The 17,671-nt window shown below is 37.8% G+C and overlaps 1 protein-coding gene across 1 annotated transcript in view; it reads right to left on the bottom strand.

Annotated features, from left to right (window-relative positions):
• Positions 1-17,671, bottom strand: part of RPAP2 (RNA polymerase II associated protein 2) — a 91,238-nt gene that overhangs the window by 44,722 nt on the left and 28,845 nt on the right. The window contains exons 8-11 of the mRNA XM_049772561.1: positions 14,480-14,515; positions 9,759-10,695; positions 8,878-8,960; positions 5,029-5,109 (exon numbers count right to left, since the gene is read on the bottom strand). Coding sequence (XP_049628518.1) covers positions 5,029-5,109; positions 8,878-8,960; positions 9,759-10,695; positions 14,480-14,515 — 1,137 coding nt within the window. The remainder of the gene's footprint in view (positions 1-5,028; positions 5,110-8,877; positions 8,961-9,758; positions 10,696-14,479; positions 14,516-17,671) is intronic.

Raw genomic sequence — 17,671 nt, 5'->3', positions numbered from 1 at the left:
CAGCAAGATCAAAAGGGGAAATCATGTTCAAGCAAGCTTTCCTGAGATTTACAGCAGACCTGTCACCAGAAACGCTCAATGCCAGAAAGCAGTGGTGGGATATTGTGACAAGACTGAATGAAATGAATGCTTCACCCAGAATACTATACCCAGCAAAACTCACTTTCCGGTTTGATGGAAGAATACATGGTTTCACAGACAAAAAACAGCTCAGAAACTTCACAGACACAAAACCAGTCTTAAGAGAAAAACTGAAAGACCTAATCTAAGACAAGACTACCCAAAAGACACACCAAATTTTGAAATAAAGATGGCGTTAAATCCCAGGACAATTCTTTCTCTCAACGTCAATGGACTAAATGCACCAGTTAAGAGACACAGAGTGGCTAAATGGATCAAAAAACTCAATCCAACCTTCTGCTGCCTACAAGAAACGCACCTGAATAGTCAGAACAAACATAGACTCAAAATAAAAGGCTGGAGAAAAGTTATCCAAGCAAACAACACCCATAAAAAAGCTGGAGTGGCCATACTAATATCAGATAATGCAAACTTTATACTCAGGAAGGTTGTAAGGGACAAAGACGGACATTTTATATTAATCAAGGGGTACGTAGAGCAGGAAGAATTCACTCTCCTAAACATATATGCACCGAATGAGGGGCCAGCAAAATATTTAATACAACTGTTGACAAATCTGAAAAATAATATCAACAACAACACAATAATTGTGGGGGACCTTAACACGGCTTTGTCAACACTGGACAGGTCAACCAGACTGAAACCCAACAAGAATATACTAGACCTGAGGAGAGAAATGGAAGAAAGAGGCCTAGTGGATATATATAGGACACTCCATCCCCAGAAACCTGGATACACATTCTTCTCCAATGTACATGGGACATTCTCCAGGATAGACTACATGCTGGCACATAAAACATACCTCCATAAGATCAAGAGGATAGAAATTTTGCAGACTACCTTCGCTGACCACAAGGCTCTGAAATTATTTGTGAACTCCAAAGGGACTCAGAAGAAACACTTTAACACCTGGAAGTTAAACAGCCTCATGCTCAATAACCAGTGGGTCCGAGATGAAATCAAGGAGGAAATCAAAAGGTTCCTGGAAACAAATGACAATAAAGACACAAACTCTCAGAACTTATGGGACACAGCAAAAGCAGTACTGAGAGGAAAATTTATAGCTTTGCAAGCACACATCAGGAAGGAAGAAGGAGCTTACCTGAGTAGCTTAATGACACAGCTAATAGAACTAGAAAATGCTCAACAAAAGGACCCAAGAATAGGAAGACAGAAGGAAATAACAAAGCTGAGAGCAGAAATCAACGAAGTGGAAACTCAAAAAACAATCCGAAAGATCAACGAAAGCAGAAGTTGGTTCTTTGAAAAAATAAACAAGATTGATAGACCACTGGCAAACCTAACAAAGAAAGAGAGAGAGAAACTTGATAACTCGTATCAGGAATGAAAAAGGAGAGATCACTACTGATATGACAGAGATTCAAAGGGTAATCAGAAACTACTTTGAAAAACTCTACGCCACTAAAAATGAGAACCTGGAAGAAATGGATAAATTCTTGGACTCTTATAATCTTCCACGGTTGAAGGAAGAGGATGTAGCATATCTAAACACCCCCATCACCATTGATGAAATTAAAACAGTAATCAAATGTCTGCCGAAAAACAAAAGCCCAGGTCCAGATGGATTCACTAATGAATTCTATCAAACTTTCCAAGAGGAACTACTGCCAATCTTGGCAAGACTCTTTCATGAAATTGAACAAACAGAAACACTTCCAAATAGCTTTTATGAAGCCAACATCACCTTGATACCTAAACCAGACAGAGACGCTACCAAAAAAGAAAATTACAGACCAATATCACTGATGAATGCAGATGCAAAGATCCTCAACAAAATCCTGGCAAATAGGATTCAATGCCTCGTTAAGAAGATCATCCACTACGATCAAGTAGGTTTCATCCCAGGAATGCAAGGCTGGTTTAACATCCGTAAATCTATCAACATAATACACAACATCAATAACAAGAAAAATAAAAACCACATGATCATATCAATAGATGCAGAGAAAGCATTTGATAAGGTCCAACACCCATTCTTGATCAAAACTCTCAGCAAGATGGGAATGGAGGGAACCTTTCTCAATATAGTGAAGGCCATCTACCACAAGCCAGTGGCAAATATTATCCTCAATGGAGAAAAACTGAAAGCCTTCCCTCTAAATTCTGGCACAAGACAAGGCTGTCCTCTCTCACCACTCCTATTCAACATAGCACTGGAAGTACTTGCTATAGCGATTAGGCAAGAAAAGGATATCAAGGGAATCCAGATAGGAAAGGAAGAAGTCAAGCTCTCACTGTTTGCAGATGACATGATACTCTACTTAGAAAACCCTAAAGACTCTATCAAAAAGCTTCTAGAAACAATAGACTCATATAGCAAGGTGGCAGGCTACAAAATTAACACACAAAAATCAATGGCCTTTCTATATACCAATAGTAATAAGGATGAAATGGACATTAAGAAAACAACCCCATTCACAATAGTACCACACAAACTCAAATATTTTGGAATCAACTTGACTAAATATGTGAAGGACCTATACAAAGAAAACTATAAAACTCTGCTCCAAGAAATAAGAGAGGACACACGGAAATGGAAACACATACCCTGCTCATGGATTGGCAGGATTAACATCATCAAAATGTCAATACTCCCCAAGGCATTATACAGATTTAATGCCATCCCTCTAAAGATACCCATGACATTCTTCAAAGAAGTGGATCAGACACTTTTGAAATTCATTTGGAACAATAAACACCCTCGAATAGCTAAAGCAATCATTGGGAAAAAGAATATGGGAGGAATTACTTTTCCCAACTTTAAACTGTACTACAAAGCAACAATTATCAAAACAGCATGGTATTGGAATAAGGATAGGTCCTCAGATCAGTGGAATAGGCTTGAATACTCAGAAAATGTTCCCCAGAGATACAACCATCTAATTTTTGATAAAGGAGCAGGAAATCCTAAATGGAGCAGGGAAAGCCTCTTCAACAAGTGGTGTTGGCACAATTGGATAGCCACTTGCAAAAAATTAAACTTAGACCCCCAGCTAACATCATGTACAAAGGTAAAATCCAAATGGATTAAAGACCTCGATATCAGCCCCAAAACCATAAGATATATAGAACAGCACATAGGCAAAACACTCCAGGACATTACAGGCATCTTCAAGGAGGAAACTGCACTCTCCAAGCAAGTGAAAACAGAGATTAACAGATGGGAATATATTAAGTTGAGAAGCTTCTGCACCTCAAAGGAAATAGTGCCCAGGATACAAGAGCCACCCACTGAGTGGGAGAAACTATTCACCCAATACCCATCAGATAAGGGGCTAATCTCCAAAATATACAAGGCACTGACAGAACTTTACAAGAAAAAAACATCTAACCCCATCAAAAAATGGGGAGAAGAAATGAACAGACACTTTGACAAAGAAGAAATACGCATGGCCAAAAGACACATGAAAAAATGTTCCACATCACTAATCATCAGGGAGATGCAAATCAAAACAACGATGAGATACCACCTCACACCCCAGAGAATGGCACACATCACAAAGAATGAGAATAAACAGTGTTGGCGGGGATGTGGAGAGAAAGGAACTCTTATCCACTGCTGGTGGGAATGCTGTCTAGTTCAACCTTTATGGAAAGCGATATGGAGATTCCTCCAAAAACTGGAAATCGAGCTCCCATACGATCCAGCTATACCACTCCTAGGAATATACCCTAGGAACACAAAAATACAATACAAAAACCCCTTCCTTACACCTATATTCATTGCAGCTCTATTTACCATAGCAAGACTCTGGAAACAACCAAGATGCCCTTCAACAGACGAATGGCTAAAGAAACTGTGGTACATATACACAATGGAATATTATGCAGCTGTCAGGAGAGATGAAGTCATGAAATTTTCCTATACATGGATGTACATGGAATCTATTATGCTGAGTGAAATAAGTCAGAGAGAGAGAGAAAAACGCAGAATGGTCTCACTCATTTATGGGTTTTAAGAAAAATGAAAGACACCCTTGTAATAATAATTTTCAGACACAAAAGAGAAAAGAGCTGGAAGTTCCAGCTCACCTCAGGAAGCTCACCACAAAGAGTGATGAGTTTAGTTAGAGAAATAACTACATTTTGAACTGTCCAAATATTGAGAATGTATGAGGGAAATGTAGAGCCTGTTTAGGGTACAGGCGGGGGTTGGGGGGGAGGAGGGAGATTTGGGACTTGGGTGATGGGAATGTTGCACTGGTGATGGGTGGTGTTCCTTTTATGACTGAAACCCAAACACAATCATGTATGTAATCAAGGTGTTTAAATAAAAAAAAAATTAAAAAAAAAAAAAAAAGAAAGAAAAGAAAAGGAAGGAAGGAAGGAAGGAAAAGAAAGAGAAGGAAGGAAGGAAAGAAAGAGAAAGAAAGAAAGAGAGAGAGAGAGAGAGAGAGAGAGAGAGAGAGCCGGAGAGGTGGCACTAGAGGTAAGGCATCTGCCTTGCAAGCACTAGCCCTGGATTCCCATATGGTCCCCCTCAAGCCAGGGGTGATTTCTGAGCTCATAGCCAGGAGTAACCCCTGAGTGTCAAATGGCTGTGCCCCCCTGCAAAAAAAAAAAAAAAAGAAAAACAAAGAAGAAAGAAAGAAAGAAAGAAAGGAAGGAAGAAAGAAAGAGAAGAAAGAAAAAGAAAGAAAGAAAGAAAGAAAGAAAGAAAGAAAGATAGAAAGAAAGAAAGAAAAAGAAAGAAAAAGAAAGACAAAGAAAAAAATTGTTTTGTGAAAGGGAAAGTAGAACATTATATTAGTGATAAGACACTGGTGGTAAATCACTTCCTTCATTCTGGTCCTACCTGGCATGCAAGGTAATCTTTACAAAAAGTCAAATTAACTGAAGGAAAATATTAATAATACTGACACTAACCTGAATGTTCCAACAAGATCTTTGAGTTGTGTATAAATATCTCCCGGGGAAATCTGAAGAGGCCCCCAAAGTCCAGGCAACCTGAAAATAAAATGAAAAAAAACAAAACAAAACAATAATATAAACATGCTAATTGGGTCTGAGACTTAAGACTACATTTCTCATAGGCAATAATGACAGAGGCAGAAACTAATGAGAAGTCGCAAAGACTTCATATGCTACTATAAAGTCTCTGCTATGAGGCACTAAAGGACAGAACACATCCCTTCTATCTACCACTACTTATATTTTTTAGGTTTTTTTTTTAAACCTCTTTATTTTCAAATATTAGGTAAACATAGAACATAGACCAGATGAATTTCCTCCCAAATAGTCTTATCTAGGAGTCTGGATATTCTTATTCAATATTTAATAAAGAGTAAGTTGATACATTCTGAGAGAGTACTTTGGTAAAATATATCCACATTTTTTTTCCTTTTTGGTTTTAGGGCCACACCTGGCGGTGCTCAGGGTTTACTCCTGGCTCTGTGCTCAGAAATCACTCCTGGCAGGCCCGGGGGACCATATGGGATGCCAGGATTCGAATCACCATTGGTCCTGGGTCGGCTGCTTGCAAGGCAAATGCCCTACCACTGTGCTATCTCTCCGGCCCCTATATCCACATTTTGAATGTGGATATTTTTTGACTCAATAAATTATTATGAAGACATTTTGCTTTAGAGAAATAATCAGATATTCATTAAAAAATAATGATTGAGGAAATACTTTTAGTAATGAAAAATTGGAACCAAAATTGTGGCCAGAGGGCCAGAGAGATAGCATGGAGGTAGGGCATTTGCCTTGCATGCGGAAGGATGGTGGTTCAAATCCTTCATCCCAAATGACCCCCCCAGCCCCCCATGCCTGCCAGGGGCGATTTCTTAGCACAGAGCCAGAAGTAACCCCTGAGCACTGCTGGTTGTGACCCTCCCTCAAAAAAAAAAAAATACCCAAAAAGAAAATTGTGGCCAGAGCGATAATACAGCATGTAGGGCATTTACTTGTATAAGGCTGATCTGTGTCTGATATCTGTGGCACCCCATACAGTTCCCTGAGCACTGCCAGGAGAGATCCCTGAGCAAAAAGCCAGGTTTAAGCTCAGAGTACTGCCAACTGTGCACCCCCCAAAACAAATAGGTTAAATAAATTATACAAAATATAATGAAATATAAACTTTAAGATTGTATATTTTTATAATATGAAAGACCTGATAAATGCAGATAAAATATATACTATGTATCATAAATGCTATCATAAAATATACTATATGTAGCATTTTTTGGTATATGATTTATATTTACCATATTCCATTCTTTCTATAAAATAAAAAAAGAGTAAAAGTGGAAATAAAAGGGAATGAACATATTTACCACCCATATCTTTTCTTTAAACAAGCTGTACTGCCCAAATCTCTACATTACTTTTTTGTTTGTTTTTGCTTTTGGGCCACACCCAGTGGCGCTCAAAGGTCACTCCTGGCAGGCTTGGGGACCATATGGGATGCCGAGGATCAAACCCAGATTGGTCCCAGGTCAGCTGCAAACAAGGCAAATGCCCTAACACTGTGCTATCACTCCAGCCTCTGCAATATATTACTTTTTTGTTTGTTTGTTTGTTTTTTAGTTTATGGGTCACACCCAGCAGCGCTCAGGGTTTACTCCTGGCTCCACGCTCAGAAATTGCTCCTGGCAGGCTCAGGGGACCATATGGGATGCCAGGATTCGAACCAATAACCCTCTACATGAAAAGCAAACACCTTACCTCCATGCTATCTCTCAGGAGCGATATATTACTTTTAATTTTAATTTTGTAGAACCAAAGATTGAATAGAGGTCTCATATATACAAGGCATACACTTTACCATAGAGCAGGGGTCTCAAACTCGTGGCCCATGGACTGTTTGCGGCCCTCCGTACAACATTATGTGGCCCGCGGCCGGCCTTCAAATAGCACAGTATTCACGATTATTCACTTACCGAATAATCGCAATAAAATTCGCATTAGTAAGAAAAAATCGCATTAAACATTCGCATACCCCAAGCAGTTCCGTTTGGGGTCTGCGAATGTTTAATGCAATTTTTTGCGACTTTTTCCCTTACTAATGCGATTTTTTATTGTGAATATTCGGTAAGCGAAATCCCTGCCTCACCCTGACTCTATTTCCTGCAGCCCTCAGGTAAATTGAGTTTGAGACCCCTGCCATAGAGCCACATCTCCTGGTCCTAGAATGTATTACTTTTTTGTTGGGGACAGGGAAGGGTATTATAATAATGGTACTTAGGGGACTATCTGTGGTGCTGGAGATAGAACTGAAATGGCTACATATAAGGCAAGCACTTTAAATTACTTTCTGATTTAAAGCTATACCCAGCAGTGTTCTGGGGTAATTCCCAGCACTGTGCATTGGGAGTGCTTATAGAGGTGTTCAGGGGGATCTGGTGTTGGGAATTAAGCCCAACTTTCCTGCATGCTGCTGACCTAGGATGGACCTGGGTTTGATCCCGGGCATCCCATATGGTTCTCAAGCCTGCCAGGAACTATTACTGAGCGCAGAGCCAGGAGTAACCCTTGAGTGCCGCCAGATGTGGCTCAAAGAAAAAAAAAAAAAAAGGTAAGTAAATTCTTGATATCCTATCATTTGACCACTAAATATTTTCTCATGTATCTCTTAATACAAGGGTATTTTTAGCAGTGGGAATATAGTTTACTGATAAAGCACATAATTCACAAGTATGAAATCCTTTCAAGTTTCTTTGGGAAGAGAAAGCAAGGTTGCAGTTTTTAAACCCATTTCCATTCAAGAAGCTTACAACTGAATTGCAAAGACGAATTGAACAAAACCTCAAGTTAATGATTGTGAAATGATTTATGGATATGTATGCAGTTAGTTACTACAACATTAAAATTTAGTAAAGTTTTCATGTGAGAAAACTAATGTGATAAATTAACCACAAATCATTATTTGAGTGGGTCAAGCCTTGATCTTTTCCCCCTCATTTCACTGAATTACTAAGTGGGAATGAGGTAGTTTGGTTTTCTACTCTCACACACTTAACTTTCTCTTTATTTATCATCATCATCATTATCGTGGTGTTTAGACAATACCCACTGGTGCTCAGGACTTCTGGCTCTATACTCAAGAATCAATCCTAGCAGGGCTCAATCAACTATATGTAAAGATCCAACCTGGATCTAGCATGTACAAAGCAAGTGCCTAACCCACAGACCCTCTCTCTCGCCTCATTTCTCTTTATAACATTCCTCGGTGTCTTTAACATGAAACAAAAGCCAATCCTTGGTAGAGTATTTTAATAGTCTAAATATATCAGGGGAAAAATATCCAAACAATCTTTTTACTTGTCTGTTTTGTTTTTGGGCCACAATCATTGATGCTCAAGTTACTCCTGGCTCTATACTCAGAAATTACTTCAGGCAGTGTGCAGGGATCAGATAAGACTCTAGGGATCAAAACCAGGTTGATCATATATGCATGGCAAGAAAAGCCCTGCTTGGTGTACTATTGTTCTATTGTTCTGGTCCTTACATTATTTTTAAAGTTTTTTTTTTTGTTTGTTTGGTTTATGGGCCACACCTCCTGGCTCTATGCTCAGAATTCACTCCTGGCAGGCACAGGGGACCATATGGGATGCCGGGATTCAAACCACCGATCTTCTGCCTGTGAGGCAAATGCCCTGCCTCCGTGCTATCTCCCCGGCCCCTATTTTTAAACAGTTTAAAATTCAAATACTCTATGCATTATAAATTCATAAGTTAATTTTAAAACAAAGAGAGATGACAAATCATACTTACACTTTACTCAACTTTTCAAGTACAATGCGTTTTCTAATCTGGTTCTGAGAACTTGAGTCTATCAGTGGAAAGGTGAGATCATGCTGTGTAAAATTTTTAAAAAGTACAATAAAATCATAAATTTACATTTCCTTTGGTAACAACAATAAGTATTAGACATGAAATTTTACACTTATGACACAGAATGAGAAGTAGACTTCAGAAGTAGAAATTTTAAATTTGAATACAAATTCAGTTTCTAGACTGGTGTGCTAAGGGCCTACTCCTGGCTCTGTACTCAGGAATCACTCTTGGCAGGGCTCATGGGATTATATGTGATACCAGGGGTCAAACCCGGATAGAGTAAAGCAAGAACTCTACCTAGTACAGCAGTATTATTGTTCATGAACATTTTTTTAAGCCATCTGTCTTATCTTTTTCACTGCTGGGGATCAAACCTATCTGCCTCTTTTGCACAGAAGGGACATGTAAACCTTTATTTAATGAAACATATACAAAAGGATTCTGTAAGCTGCTATATACTACAGACATAGATTAGATGATTATAATGAATTTGTGAATAGATACTCTAACTATGTTACAGGGAATTCCATTTGTAAAAATGGCAGAGGATCTAATAATTCAATCTAATAGTTAAAATAATTCGAACAATAATTTGAATCTAATAATTCAAATTATTGGATTTGCTGAGAAGTATGCACTCTACTGATGAGCTACATTCCTGGTACAGTGGAGGTGATATTTTAAACCTAAAAACTGAATGATCAAAGATACCTGCAAAGACAAACAATGAGCTATTTTTCTTCCTACTCGTAATATTTTCACTATTAAGTATTCTATAGGTTTAGCAGCTTGGTAAACTCAGCATCATTTAGATATACCTCTTCTGAGTCTTGTGATTTGGTGGTTTCTTCATTCAAAATATATTGTCCTCTATAAAACTCTCTTATCCTTAGATTTAATGTTTCAGTTTCTTTTTTCAAGTTTTCATAACTTGGCAGTGGTTTACTAGCCGTATCTGAGGCATTAAATGGTAAAGACTCATCCAAACTATTCTGAAATTTCCCCACAGCAGAGGAATGACTCTCTGGGTCAGAGTTTATGTCATCTTCATCAAGTTCTTCTTCTTTAGCCTGAAAGCCCGAAGAGGGTTTCAAACACACAGCAGCATAATTTTTGCCATATAAAAACCTCAATGTATCTTCTGTTCTCCATTCCATCAAAGTCTCCTTCAGGATTTTAAGTATGTTTTTCTTTGCAACTTCAGGACAAACCTGAACTGAACCAGAAACTGAACTAGAAACTTGGTTTGACTTGGCATATTTCCTCTTAAAATGCTCTGCGCTTTTCTTGCTTAGGCCTACTAGAGTTATATTTGAACTATTGTATTTAATTTCAGAGTATTCTGACGTTTCCAATTTTTCCTGAAAAGGAGGATTTGAAGAAAGATGAGCATTTCCTTTCTGTAAGGAAGGGGCACAACTAGCAGCTTTCTCCACATTGTCTAATCTGCAATGGCCTAACTGCTCAGTGACATTGACCACAGTCTGTTCTCTGTCTTCATGTTTGGAGTTTGCTTTCTGATTGGCTTTCTTTTTCATTATGCTTTTTTGGTTCAGCTGTGGCTTTATACATGTTGCATTTGGTTTGTTTCCTGGTAGAATGGAGGAAACAAATTCTTGTTCATTATCACTGTTACTATCACTGTGAGTGCTAGAAGAAGTAGATTCATCATGTTTCACAAAATGGCCAGGATTCTCAATATCTGACGTTTCAATGGCTTTACTGCTTAGCTCAACTTCTACTCCTGAATGGCCACTGTAGGAGGAAAAAAACAAAGTAAGTATAATAGAAAAGTCAAACATCCCAGAGTGCTTTGTAACTTTCAGAGCAGGTTTTATTTCCCAGGTAGTTCTTTTTATATTTTTATAGGCAGATGTGTCAGGGGGGAAGAATACACATTCTAGTTTTGTGGGTGATAACTAGCAGTTGTCACTTTACAGTTCCTCCAAAAGGTGCTTGGCTGAGCAACGTGGTGTTTTATTTTATTTATTTATTTATTTATTTATTTATTTACTTACTTACTTACTTATTTATTTATTTATTTATTTAGGTTTTTGGGCCACACCCGGCGGTGCTCAGGGGTTACTCCTGGCTGTCTGCTCAGAAATAACTCCTGGCAGGCATGGGGGACCATATGGGACACCAAGATTCGAACCAACCACCTTTGGTCCTGGATCGGCTGCTTGCAAGGCAAACGCCACTGTGCTATCTCTCCAGGCCCGCAACGTGGTGTGTTAAGTCATCTCTCTATCCCCAAATTTTTTAAATTTTTGCCTTTTTTGTGACTGATCTATTGTAAAAAAAACCAGATTTAGGTTTTCTTTTAAAAACTCCATTACTGCTTTTGGAGTGAATGTGGGCATTCTACTTCCCTGCATCTTCCTTCTTCTGAGACGCCTGGCATCTGTAACCATGTCTACAAATGCAGTCACCATATCTGCACTTGGCCAGCTCCATAGACTCACTATTTTCTTGAAAGAGATGATAAAGCAGTGAAAAATCATGGGTACACATGAAAGCTGTCAATCTCAGGCAGAGAGGGCAGGCCAAGCTTCTGACCTGCCAAAGCCACATCTGCTGCATCCATCACTCAGAATCACCTCTTGGAGTGTGGCCCTGCCTCACCACTCCTCTATGACTCTCTTTGGAGACACCAATCTGACCAACCTTCATGTATGCCAGCCGTTATCACCAGGGCTTTTTTTGAGTGAGTACAGGCACCCTACCTCTGTATCTTCCTTCTATCAGGACTGGTATCTAAGAAAATGCCCCACAAAAGCCATAGTATCAATAATAGTGCTTTGAATGCCTGAACAACTTCATTTGTTTGATGCTGTAATCATAGGAACACACCAATTTAGAATTCAGTAAGTAGATGAGGTCATTTAATTTCAGAAATAAATGAAATAATAGAATGGACAGCTAACAACAAGAACTTACTAAATGTTTTGCCACTGTCTTAATGACTTCATTGGAGATACAGTAATTTTCACAAATTTGATTGCCATTGTACTTTTCATTTTATTTCTTTTTTTCTTTCTTTATTTTTTTTGGTTTTTAGGCCACACCCCGCGGTGCTCAGGGGTTTGGGACACCAGGATTTGAACCAACCACCTTTGGTCCTGGATTGGCTGCTTGCAAGGCAAACACCGCTGTGCTATCTCTCTGGGCCCCATTTTATTTATTTTTAAATATACTTTCCCTTCTTTATTTTTTATTTTTCTTTTTTAAGTAACTTTGTTCTCACTTTTATGGATACAAATATATTTCATACTGTCTTCATTGGAGATAAAATAATTTTCACAAATTTGCTTGTCACAGGGGCTGGAGGGGTGGCACAAGAAATAAAGCATTTGCCTTGCCTGCACTAGCCTAGGACAGACCGTGGTTCAATCCCCTAGTGTCCCATATGGTCCCCCCAAGCCAGAAACAATTCTGAGCACACAGCCAGGAGTAACCCCTGATTGTCACTGGATGTGGCTCAGAAACAAAAACAAAACAAAAACCAAAAGCAAAACACCAAAAAAACCAAATCTTCTTTTCATTCTACTTTAAAATTTTTTTCTTTCTTCTCTTCCTTTTTCTTTCTATTTAAAAAATAAATTTGCTCTCACTTATCTAGAATTAAATGTACTATAGTCAATTATGTCAGCATTTTCTTTAAATAAAGTAAAAATACATTATTGGTTTCTTAAAAAATATGTATTACATACATGCATACAAATGTGTGTATATATGATAGAAGCTTTGTTTAGGTTTTCAAAAATATAAAGAGGGGCCGGCGAGGTGGTGCTAGAGGTAAGGTGTCTGCCTTGCAAATGCTAGCCAAGGAAGGACTGCGGTTTGATCCCCTGGCATCCCATATGGTCCCCCAAGCCAGGGGCAATTTCTGAGTGCTTAGCCAGGAGTAACCCATGAGCATCAAACGGGTGTGGCCCAAAAACAACAACAACAACAAAAAATATATATAAAGAGATACTTTTATATTTACAGATTCTGATTGTTAAATATACAGAACATTTTATAGAGTTTAAAAACAGAGTCATAGCAGAAAGTAAATCAATAGCAAATCAATATTTATCTGTGGAAGATACTTACTGGAAAATCCAGAATTATAACAGTATAAATTAACAGTTTTCCTTTCTACTATTCCTTCAACTTTCAAATTAGGTTAGAAAAGAGATAAAATATTATGAAATAGTGGAGCCAAAAAAACAAATATGAACAAAAAATAAATATCTACACCAGAGGCATGAAAGATTAGGAGACTACTAGGAAAGAAGCGTCTTTCTTATGAAAGATACATGAAAACTCTATTTCTCATAAAATAGAAACTCTCTGTAAACCTGCAATTATTCTTAGAAAAGACTATTAATTTAATATATCTAGGCACACACATATACATATAAAAATAAGGGGAAAAATCATTCAGAGTAAGGTTGTGTTTATTCAATTTATTCAGTATTAGATTGTTACTTTTTTTTTTAGTTAGAATTTAGCCTATGTAGCTACAGGTCTGTTTCTTGTATCTAGCGTAATTATAATTTTAAGAAATTAGGGAACCTGGTGGCTGGGAGATAGCCTAAGGTTGGAAGCACATGCTTTGCATGCAGTAGTTCCAGACTTGATCCCTTGCTCAGCATGATACCATGGACACAACTGCTATGGCCCCAAATTATAGACACACACAAATAAGAAAATCCTATATTTTATATTTCTTTCAGAAATTTAAGGCCTTTACAGTTTTTCCTAATTGAAAGCTACATGTTAAAATATCACTAATCATCTCATGTCTGTCTTCAAATCCACGTAACTAAGTTAGTAAATAATAACCAAGAAATATATTCTGAGAAACAGAATCAAGTATTTTGAGAGGTGGTCACGGTTAGACAAACAGAATCATTAGAAGATTTTAAATAAAAATCAAAGAAATTGGAATTTCTACTTTTACTTGAGATACTCTTTAAAATAAATCATTGATATGTTAATGTTTTAAATCCTATAAAATAAAAGGATATAAAAACCATTCAACAGGAACTAGCGAGACAGTACAGAAGGTAGGGCACTTGCCTTGTATGCAGCTCACCCAGGTTTGATTCCCACTACTGCCTATGATCCCCAAAGTCCTGCCAGGAGTGATCCCTAAGCAGAGTCAGGAGTGATCTCTGAGCACCTCTGAGTATAGATAGCCTCAAACCAAAAACAAAATCAAACAAAAACCTTTCAACAAGTGTTAATTGGCACAATCCACTTGACAAAGAAGCACATTATATCAGAAAGAAGCTGTGTTTGTGTCATATTTCAACAGGTTCAATTAGATTTCCTCAATAGGAACAGCTGTACATAAATCATACAGATCAAACACACCATCTTACCACCACAAAAGAAAAAGCTGTACAAGGCAAATAATTCTTTGTGTGGGCTAGAATGGACAATTACATAATGCATCTGCACAGTAAATCCAAGAGTTCCTGTCACCTGGTTTACTCTAATGTTTCTATTGCCACTGAATATAAAAAAGATACTGATTCATCCATACCTTTGTCCTTCCTGAAGCAGCTGAAAATCAGGATGTCTGTGACCAAAACAGAAACAAAGAAAACTGAAGAAAGCCAATGTCAAATATTTTCAAGTTTTATTATAATAATACTGAATAGAAATGTATGAAAAATTATTTATATAAAAATGATAGGCTGAAGTACTATAAAATTCAATCACAAGAAACTTTAAATATCACTTTTTAAAAAATTCCTTTCTTAGTAAATATGAAATTTATTCATACTGAAGGACTAAGTTAAACTTTCTGGGTCCAATAGTTTTCCTGGCTAATTTGACTTATGTAAATTATTCCTTCCTTATATTTCAGAACCATCATGAACCACAATGAGTATATATTTACACGTTTTTTTTTTTTTCATCTTGGGACAACACCTGACAGTGCTCAGGGGGCTGCTCCCAGTGATTGATCAAGGGTTCATGCAGTACAAGCACTAGTACTCAGGTCCTTCTTTTTTTTTTTGGTTTTTGGGCCACACCCGGTAACGCTCAGGGGTTACTCCTGGCTATGTGCTCAGAAGTTGCTCCTGGCTTGGGGGACCATATGGGACACCGGGGGATCGAACCGCGGTCCGTCCAAGGCTAGCGCAGGCAAGGCAGGCACCTTACCTTTAACGCCACCGCCCGGCCCCCAGTACTCAGGTCCTTCTAACATGTGCTCTACCATTTGTGTCCTATCTCTGGTCCTAAGACTAGTTTCTTAAGTTCATTGAAGGCAGAGATAAAGTACTAAAATTCCCTTACATTTCCTTTATATGATAAAAAGTGTCTTTTGCCCTATTTCTAAGAAAGCAGTTATGTAGATAAAAATCTATGTAAATCAGGTGATTTAATTTACCTCTTGGAACAAGTCTCCTATGCAATAACAGAAAACATTTCAGGCATTGATAATAAAATGAGAAAGAAAAAGCTGGAATTCCAAATTAAAACAGAAGTAAATGAATTCAAGATAGAAAAGCATTATTTTTGTTTTTGTTTTTTGGGCCACATCCAGTGCTGCTCAGGGGTTTACTCCTGGCTCTGCATAGGAATCACTCCTGATGTTGCTCAAGAGACCATATGGGATACCAGGTCTGAACCCAGGTCAAGAGCAAGGTATGAGCCCTTCCTTTTTTTTTTTTTTTTTTTTGGTTTTGGGCCACACCGGGTGATGCTCAGGGGTTACTCATGGCTATGTGCTCAGAAATCGCTCCTGGCTTGGGGGATACCATATGGGACACCGGGGATTGAACTGAGGTCCATCTTGGGTCAGCTTTGTGCAAGGCAAATGCCCTACGACTGCAATACTGTGCAGGAGCTGCCCTTCCGTATCTGTTGTACTTTAAAAAAAAAAGGCAAATGTATGGGGCCAGAGAGATAGGATAGTGGTAGGCATCTGCCTTGCAAGCAGCCCATCCAGGATGGACGGTAGTTCGAATCCCCGGTGTCCCATATGGTCCCTCATGCCTGCCAGGAGCAATTTCTGAGTGCAGAGCCAGGAGTAACCCCTGAGTACTGCTGGATGTGACCCAAAAACCAAAACCCAAAAAAATTAAAAAAGTAAATGTATAAAAAAATAAATAAAGCAATATTCCACTTTCATGGATAGGGAGACTCAATATTTTCAAGACGGTAGTTTTTCTCAATTTACAAATTCAAAGCAATTAAAAGCCTATTTATAAAGAAGTAGAACACTCAGAATAACGAACACCAAAATGAAGGATAACAATAAAGTTGAGATATCATGACTATCAGATTTGAAGTTTAAAGTTAAAGTAGAGCTATAGGAAACAGAGTTACAATATCAACCTGGCAAATAAATACATCAATAGTACAGAATAGAGCCTCAGAAACAGACCAACATGAATATAATAAAACTATTATCTACATGCAAAACCAATCTTTAATAAAAGATTGTTACCCAAAATACTAAAGAATTCCTAATACTTTACAATAACAAGATATCAAGCAATTCAATTAAAAAACAGGCCAGCGTCTGAAGAGATGGTGCAAAGGTTTAGAGTTCATGCTAAGGGCTAGAGCTCTGCTATCCATGTGGGAACTCTAGGGATCTAGTTTCTTGAGCATGCTATGCTGGGAGGACCTCAAAGTACTATACCTAGAGTAAACCCCAAGTTCCACAGGATATAGTCCAAACACCATAATAAAAAATGGGCCAAAAACCTTAATAGATACTTCACCAAATATGGTAAACAAGCTTATGAACATATGTTCTACAATCAAGACAACAAGAAAATACAAATTAAAAGAAATAGGTATTATTGTTAATCTATTAATTTATTCATAGTGTTATTAGATAAATTGTTTATGTCCTCCCCAATTTCGGATGTTTAATCTTAAGATTAATGTAGCTATGCAGCTTCAGAAGATGATTAAGTCAAGAGGACAAAAACAGCAGGACTAGGATCAGTGCATTTATGAAAAATGATCTCAGAAAAATTCTTCCTATTCCATTAAGATTCCAATTAGAAGTGTACTTCCCAGAAGAGGGTCCTCATCATACTGTTATATTTATCTCAGGCTCCAAGTCACTATTAAGATGAGAAAGAAATTTGTCTTGTTTATAATGCACCAATCTGAATGGGTAAGATACAGGACAGTATCTCTACAGTAAGATGTTTGACATACTTAGTCGAATGGCCAAAGTATAGAACACTGACAACAAACAGCAGTCGGGTGTGAATCAGTATCAATGATCATTTATTGAAGAGGAAAAGACAAAAATGGTACAGCCACCTTGAAGACAGTTAAGTAATCTCTTACAAAATTAAACATAATCCTAGGATACAACACAAATTGTGCTACTTAGTATTTGCTCAAAGTAGTTGAAAATTTATATCCACATAAAAACCTGACATAGGATGCTAATGGCAAAAGCTACATAGCATCAAATCTGAATAAATGGGACTACATCAAACTAAAAGGATTTTGTATAGCAAAAGAAACACAGGCTAAAATTAGAAGGCAGATTTTGAATAATTAGAATGGGAGAAAAAATTTTGCAATCAACACATCAGATAAAGGTTTGATATCCAGGATAAACAAAGTACACACAAAAGGTAACTCTACAAAACCTAAACACACCATCAAAAAATGGGGAGAGGAAATGAACAGACACTGCTCTGAGTAAGACCAACAGATGGCCAACAGACACATGAAAAAAAGCTTATCAGCA

This window comes from Suncus etruscus, chromosome 4, assembly GCF_024139225.1.
Source record: "Suncus etruscus isolate mSunEtr1 chromosome 4, mSunEtr1.pri.cur, whole genome shotgun sequence".
Taxonomy (NCBI): Eukaryota; Metazoa; Chordata; class Mammalia; order Eulipotyphla; family Soricidae; genus Suncus; species Suncus etruscus.
Note: the sequence above shows the minus strand (reverse complement) of the source record. Positions and strands in the feature narration are given on the sequence as shown.